The 8586-nt window shown below is 34.7% G+C and overlaps 1 protein-coding gene across 1 annotated transcript; it reads left to right on the top strand.

The window, feature by feature from the left end:
* Positions 1-374: 374 nt before the first annotated feature.
* LOC145060234 (uncharacterized) lies at positions 375-767 on the top strand. Its single transcript, XM_079007939.1, has one exon. The coding sequence runs from the start codon at positions 375-377 to the stop codon at positions 765-767; it is 393 nt and encodes a 130-aa protein (XP_078864065.1).
* Positions 768-8586: the final 7819 nt, after the last annotated feature.

The raw sequence follows: 8586 nt of genomic DNA, 5'->3' as shown, positions 1-8586 counted from the left end.
AGAGAGATTCTTTTCTACATGCTCAAAAGAAAGATGCTTGCCAAAGACATAACAACATCCTGCATCAACCAGCAGAACCTCTACATCCTATTATCTCTCCATGGACATTCATGAAATGGGGAACAGATATAGTGGGAAAATTACCAATAGCTCCAGGAGGAAAATTCTTCATGTTAGTGATAATTGATTACTTCTCGAAGTGGATTGAAACGGAAGCCTTCGTTTAGGTAAGAGACAAAGAGGTAGTCTCGTTTATTAAATGTAATATCTTGACCATGTTTGGGATCCCGTCTGAAATCATATGTGACAATGGATCCCAATTCATAAGAAAAAGGACAAGAGACTTTTTCACGAGTTGGTGAATCAAAATGATAATGTCCACTCATGTTCATCCCCATGCTAATGCTCAAGCAGAATCTAGCAATAAGATCATAGTGAACAACTTGAAGAAAAGGCTAGACAAAAAGAAAGGAAGATGGGTAGAAGAGCTTCCTTTCGTCCTATGGGCAGATAAAACTACTTCCAAAGTAGCCACACGTCAGATCCCCTACTCCTTGGTGTTTGGGACAGAAGCAATGATCCCTACCGAAGTAGTGACCCCGAAGGCAAGATACTTGCTCCAAAATCAAGAAAAAAATGACAGGATCCTAGGCCAGGATCTTGACATTGTTGACGAACTTAGAGATCTTGCCAAGATACGTATTGTTGCTCATCAACAAAGGATCACCAAGGCTTACAACAAGAACATAAAAGTTAGAAGATTCTAAATAGGAGACTTGTTATTAAGGAAAACATTCCAAAACACCAAGGATCCTAGTGTAAGTAAATTAACTCCTAAATAGGAAGGACCATATCTCATAAATGCTGAAGCAGGAAAAGGAGCATATTGGCTAGCAACACTCGAAGGAGACATTTTGCCAAAATCCTGGAATGAAATACATCTCAAAGCATAATATATGTAAATAAGGTCGAAGAATCTTCAACAAAACCAAGGTGCACATGTTCTTTACCTTAAACTTTTCATCATTACTTATTTTCTCCTCGAATAAATTACTACTTTAAGCATCGGAGGGGCGTTATCTAGACTAACGCCCACCCCTAGCAAACGTTTGCTATGCAGAACAACGTACAACTCAGGATCTCCATAAGCAATGATCCTTATGTTGGATTAATGTCTAAGTCCATAACTATATTTGGTAAGACTTGACCCGACCCGGCATGGTCCATTTGGGTTGCATACCATCATGCACTTGAATGAGAGAAATAAGACACTTATGGTTATTAATATATTATAAGTTCTAGTATATTAATAATATTAATAATAAGATTATTTAATTAGTATTGATCAAGAATTAATCTAGGATTAATTAAGTGATCAAAAGAAGACTAATTAAATATATGGGTTGATTGTGTAAATCATCCATACTTGTATAGTGGGCTAATGCTCCATGGATAATCAAGTTGGGCTAAAACCCATAGGATGGTCCATGGATGCTCCATGGTGTATTTGTACCCATGGATCCAAGGAAATGGAAAGCCATGACAATTAAGAGTTTACCCTAATTGTGTAACTATATAAGCATCTTATTATTGAGGAAAAATCGGCCACTAGAGATAGTGAAGAAAGGGCTAGCCGATTTTGATGAGTGTAGAATTCTCTCAAGTCATTCCAAGTGTTTTGATGATTGTGATTCCATTTGAGGTGTCACACTTGGGGCACTAAGCACTCAAGCTTCATGAAGACTTACTACACCAAAAAGGTATGTATTCTATCCTACTATATCCATTGTTTTATATGCTAGATTAGGATAATACCTTGGAAGTTCTTATTTGCATGTATAATAGAGAAAACATAGATCCAAGGTATTTAGGGTTGCATGTACACTTAGGAAGTGTTAGAATGCTCAAAACCCAACAGTGGTATCAGAGCCACGGGTTGTTTTCTGTTATATTGATGCAAATATTTTATTTTCAAAGTTGGAAAAAAAAACATGAAGTTTGTCAAATTTTAAAATAATTACTTGTTCTTGTGAAAAACTAATTATTTGTAAAATTTGAATAATTTGCTTTATGAGTTGAATTAGGTCAAATTTAATAAAAGATAAAATAATATGATTATTTTATTAGTTTTAAAAGTTTGATCTAAAAAGTTTTATTTTTTTTTTTTGAAACCTCCATAAGTTATGGATTTGAAAAGGTTTTAAAAAAAAAAAATTGATTCAAAGTTTTTTTGGAGTTACAAAATTTGGTGTTAATGTTTTAAAGGATTACATAACTTAAGAATAAGTTATGGATCACCAAAAGTTTTTTGTGTTATCTTGTTTTATGAGTGAATTTGGATTAATGATGAAAATTATGTGATAGTTGGTTTTAATCCAAATTAATCTAAGAATTGATTCTAAAATGTGTTTTTGTAACTTGTCCTCAAGTTATATGAAAAGTCACATTTAAGAATCATAAAACTCATAAAAATTGGCAAAGGTTACAAAAATAAAGAGTCTAGTTCTAATTAAATGGTTTTATGACTCCATAACTTGTCCTCAAGTTATGGAGGACCAAGAGTCTCTTCATTTAATAAAATAAAATAAAATAAAAAAAAGGTGTAACCTTAATTAATTCCATAAGTTATAAAATAAAGAAAAGTTAATTCTTTTATTAGTTTAAAGTCTTCCATAACTTGTCCTCAAGTTATGGAACTTGAAGAGTTTTTGGATTAAAGCTACTTTAAACACATAAGTTATGGAATTAATTAGTTTTGAATAGTTTCAAAACTTGCCCTCAAGTTTTGGAATTTGTAAAGTTTTCTCTAATGAATACTTTAATTCCAAGTTAGCCCTTAGAATTTTAAAAGTTAAAATTCAACCCTTATACTTTATAATATTATAAGTTAATAATATATATATATGTATAAGAGTAAAGTCAGTCTTACCGCTAGTACGCCTCATTCACGAAGCCGGTCTATAAGGTGGGTATAAGGTTGTTGCCTATAAAATGGCAACTTAATGGGTGTCCACTCTCACCCACCGCTTGCTTGACCGGTGGAGGGTCGTTAGCCGAACGGGTTTGACAGGACTATAATTCTCCCTTCATTAAAAGTATTAATGAAAATACTAAGTAACTAAACTTTTAATAATACCCAATCTTAGTTACTTAGGAAAAATGTGAATAAGGTGCTAATCCATGAAATTACACTTTACACTTTGTCTAAGTCGTTAGTGGAGCGTGTGTGGTTAACCGGCACACTAACTTGGACTTAACAAGGTAGGTAAAGGGTGACTTAATATTTATCATAGTATCGATGGAGCGTGTGTGGTTAACCGGCACATCGATTGAGGGGTAATTTATTAAGGGTACCAAGTGATTTGCATGGTTACTTCACACCTTGTTTTGTGATCCTCGGCATCCCAGTCACAAAACCTGAAGGGCACACTCGAGATTGAAACATGCCTTTGAAAAGTTCAATGAATCTCAAAGATCTAGGAGTTTCAAAACCAATTAAAACCTAATTATACATTTCGTTTATCTTGGTGAAAATTGGTGAATCGTCATTCACCTACCTTCAAATATTCTATAGCTTGGATTACAGCATACCTCTTCTAAGTTATAAAATAGTTTGTTGGGTCCTAGCCTTAATATTTCATATTGGGTGTCATATTAAGGACTTTAAATCAACTATCTTGAATATCTCCCAAAAGATGTCTGGTTTAGACACCTATGATCTTCCCAAATCTCTTGAAACAAGGTTTCCTAATGAAGATGATGTCCCATGGATATCATACTTCTTTCTCCTCCTCCAACTATTCTCCCTAACCCACAAGTTCTTGAAAAGTTTAAGGTCACTCAAGCCCTATTGGCAAGGCAAGGTCTAGGTGTGATCACATCTTGGAGATGTAGTCACATATTGACAAGCCGGGAGAGTTGGGTGTCAAAGTCTTGAGAAAGTTGGTGGTTCAATCACTTTCTAAGTCACATAGTGAGTTCCTTTGGGACACCTATGAAACAGACTATGACAAGACCCTTAATGATCTTATCTATTTTGCTAAGATCAACTTCCTAAAACTTTATGGACATTGACAATGATGATATTGGATATCTAGTAAAGCTCTCTTTTCCCAGTGGATAGGGATCGGCCATAGTCAACTCGGTTGACCAAATGGTAAAGAGAAAAGCTAAGTCTGTGATAGTCTCGTGTACCATTATCAAAGGGTCCATATGTTTATATTGCCAAAGAAAGGGGCATTGGTTGCGAAGCTGCCAAAATTTACCTAAGGATGTTAAAGTCAATAAGTTTGACTCTACTTCAGGTAAAGTCCACTATCTAACTCTGTTAAGTTTCTATTCTGAGATTCTTGATACATGATGTGACCGGGTCGCATGGTGATGGTTTAAGAATAAAAGGAATGTGAAGAAACTTAAAGGAAGAATATGCTGAATCTGATCGCATAGATGGATTTCTATCGCATAGTTTGAAAAATCGGATTCTTGAGCTACTTCTTAGGAGTTATGAGATATTGCTTAGGAATAGATAACAACAAGTTTTCATATGGATTGTAAGGATAGTTTTTCCGCAAAGTTTTAAAATAAAAGAAAATTTTTTGATTTTATTTATTTTAAAATATCCTTACAATGGCATTTGAGGAAAAATTGTTGCTTATATAATTCCGTTAAGAGCAAGAGTGGAAATATGAAATTGATTCTTTCATTTGTGGTAATGTCTAAATTTACCAAATAAGGAAAGGTTCTCATCATCCAAGGTTCAATTGGACCGGAACTTGGAATCATGCAAGTTGTATAGCATGATGAATGAGAACTTTCAAGTTTTGGAAAATTAAGACTAATTACTTGTTCACATGGATGTGTGAGTCAAGTAAAGGACTTAGGGATCGAGTACACATTCTTGTGCACTGATTAGGTCCACCACTAAAGATCGTTAAGAAGAATCAAATTAGGCAGAAGGATAAAAGTTTCTCATATCTGAAAAGATGGGAGAGTACTTTAGTATCAGTTTTGAGATCATCTTAATGATTAAGAAACCATATCAAAATTAGTTCTCTAAGGAAATCTTAGTGCATTCTTATGACTAAGAAGAGGAACTTGAATTGTTGAAATGGTTAAATCAAGAAGATGAGTCATACTTCGTTCCAATACAAGTCTTAGAGTCATACTCCAAGATTGTCATTTGAGTGACATGTCTTAAAGAAGGTTTAAAACACTTGTCAAATGGAAGAGTAAAAGTTTTCTACTCTTGTACATTTGAAATTGGTAAGTTGTGATGTTTTGGATAAAACAAAGACCAACTTAGGCCAATTGTGTGAAGTGTTTGTCTTGATTAGAATCCTCACTATCTCTTGGATATTTGACAAGGGAGTCTTATATGTCAAGAGGACAGTGGGAGTCTTAAAGGTCTTGAAAGTCTCAAGAAATAATCAAGAATAAAACCTGAAGTTCTTCGCTAGCACACGACTTGAGGTTTATAACCTATCGTGTTGACATATCTGTGCCCATTCCAGTTAAAGTTGGCTTTGCATATGAGTTCTTAGAGTTCTCAATTTGTTGCACAACAACTTGGAAGCAATGGCAGGCCCTTGAGCTGCCAGGTGGCAAGAAGTTAAGATTGAGTTCAATCCATATGAGTTTGGATTTGTCATTATCCTTGTCTTGTGACTATGGTTTTGACAATTCACATGGATAAGAACACATACGCCATTAAATCTAAGTGTCATAAGGTTTCTCTCTGATTCATGAAAATGATGGTGAGGAAACACTTTCACTAAGTAGATTTTAGCTAGATAGCAATTGTGATATTTGCATTCTCAAAGTCGTTAGTGGAGCGCGTGTGGTTAACCGGCACACTAATTTGGACTTGTGAGAAGTGGCAAGAAGGTCTAAACATTATGATTACGGCATCCCTCTTCATAATTGTTTAGATACACAAGTGTGCTATCTAAGGGAAGGTGTATGATTTTGATACAGCTTTATCAAAACAATCTAGCATCAGAAATCTGAACTTTGGTAAGAAAGTCAATGAAGTATTGATTTCTAGAAGTCCAGCTGATTTCTGAGTACATGTCAAAGCTAGTGGGAGCATAAGTGTTATGCTATTAATCATCATGTTAGTGGGAGCATGATAATTATGATAAGTATTGCAAGTTAGCAATGTTAATTATAGAAAACAAAAGTTTCAATTGGGAAAGAGTTGTTTTGCTATAATTAAGGGAGAGGAAATTATACTTCATATCAAATCTATAAGGTTTAGATTTGAGGTTTTAATCATTTAGTCAAGGATATATATATGAATTTCATGTTGGAATGACTCAACATAAGGAAATTTTGTATATGAGTCCATTATTTGCGTTCTAAAATTCGATTATGATTACGGCATCCCTTTTCATAATCTGAATTATGAGAACTTGGCAAATTGAAATGGAAATGTTATAGCAAAAGACTGGTTTAGTCTTTATGTGAGACATCATGAATCGTGTCCCATATGCTTCGGATATAGGATCGATTACATGTGCTATAATCATCCGTTCTAAAATTTTCAAAAATGCCTGGGGCATTAAGAAGGGAAAAGGTTTAGAACTGGATATGACTAAAAGGATTAAACAATTGTCGAGGACAATCTAAGGTTTACCAAAGATTGGTTACTCAAGGACAATTGGAAGTATAGTGATAATTCTGGAAGGACCATATTGACATAATCTGTAAGGAGGCAACTCTTGTTCAGAAGTGATAGTCAAAATGGAATCTGGAAATGTTTCAAAGTTAGAATCGTCAATCTGTGTAAGATTAAGGAAACTTAATGCAAGAAGAATATTTCCAAGGAGTTGATCTCCTTTGGAATACTCTGTAATGATTGTTGCCAAGTCTTTATGACTTTGTGCATAATCATTACGAGAGGATCAATGCATATAAGTTTAGAATCTAACAGATTTCAGTAAATGGCATGAATTTGGAATTCCTGCATTTGCGGTAAGGATTTGGGAGTGTGAAAAGAGAATCATTGAAGTTATGTTCAATGGATCTAGTTCACAAAGTAAAGATCATAGACAAACATAGTATGCATACTTGGTGTATGGCATGACTAGTGTTTAAGAAAACATAGTGTACATGCTTGGAGCATGGGACAACTATTGTTTTAAATTCAAGAATAAAGTTGATAGCTGAAACAGTATACAATGAATAATGTGTAATCATATGGTGATAAATAAAAGGTGTTTTATTTATGTTCAAAGGGTTGATACCATATTGGATTCTATTATTATTGTGTTTCACTTTGCATGTTTTGACTTCCCGAATAAACTGGGCTATTCTTCCGGAATGACTAAGTTATTCAAACCATCCACAGTCGGTCATATTTTGGAAGTAGATATGAATTAAGACTGTCATGATGGGTTGTAGAGGTCTAAGGTGTTGGACAAGGCTACAACAATCATGAGTGCTCATAAGTTCTGAGTATTGGATTCAACCCGCGCTCATTGGAATCACTTCATGGATTTTATCACGAGTGATCATGAGACGATAATATCTTATATTCTTCAAACCTAGAGATATGAGTTGTTACTATGAGTTGATAGTACATTGATTGCACGAAACCGCATTTGGTAACTCTGTGCTATAAAACGTGCCTTTGTGTATGATTCAACAAGTAGTAGAACAAGCCATATGAGTCGAAGTTTATCCGTTCCTTTTACCTTCGGGATAAAAGCGATATCTGTGGGCCCCTCGATGATTTGATGATGACAAATGGAAGTGCTCGGCCGGGCCAGGACTGATTTGATTTGTTCAATTAGTCAGTTGTCATAAATCGGAAATCGGGAAACAACAAATGGATAGAGAGAATGATTATAATCCATGTCTCAGTCCATATGATATCTAGAATGGAGGAATATATGATCCCTTATCTAATGGACAAGTCACTGACAAAGGTCAGAGTTCATCGACAAGGTCAGAGTTCGACAGAAGCTTTTGAGAGCTACGATTGCCGGTTGGTTCCTGAAGTCATACGCAATAATAGTTTTAGACTTATCCAAGTGGATTAATGTCTAAGTCCATAACTATATTTGGTAAGACTTGACCCGACCCGGCATGGTCCATTTGGGTTGCATACCATCATGCACTTGAATGAGAGAAATAAGACACTTATGGTTATTAATATATTATAAGTTCTAGTATATTAATAATATTAATAATAAGATTATTTAATTAGTATTGATCAAGAATTAATCTAGGATTAATTAAGTGATCAAAAGAAGACTAATTAAATATATGGGTTGATTGTGTAAATCATCCATACTTGTATAGTGGGCTAATGCTCCATGGATAATCAAGTTGGGCTAAAACCCATAGGATGGTCCATGGATGCTCCATGGTGTATTTGTACCCATGGATCCAAGGAAATGGAAAGCCATGACAATTAAGAGTTTACCCTAATTGTGTAACTATATAAGCATCTTATTATTGAGGAAAAATCGGCCACTAGAGATAGTGAAGAAAGGGCTAGCCGATTTTGATGAGTGTAGAATTCTCTCAAGTCATTCCAAGTGTTTTGATGATTGTGATTCCATTTGAGGTGTCACACTTGGG

The sequence above is a fragment of the Lactuca serriola genome, chromosome 6 (genome assembly GCF_051521515.1).
Source record: "Lactuca serriola cultivar US96UC23 chromosome 6, Lser_US96UC23_V15, whole genome shotgun sequence".
NCBI classification, from domain to species: domain Eukaryota; kingdom Viridiplantae; phylum Streptophyta; class Magnoliopsida; order Asterales; family Asteraceae; genus Lactuca; species Lactuca serriola.
Note: the sequence above shows the minus strand (reverse complement) of the source record. Positions and strands in the feature narration are given on the sequence as shown.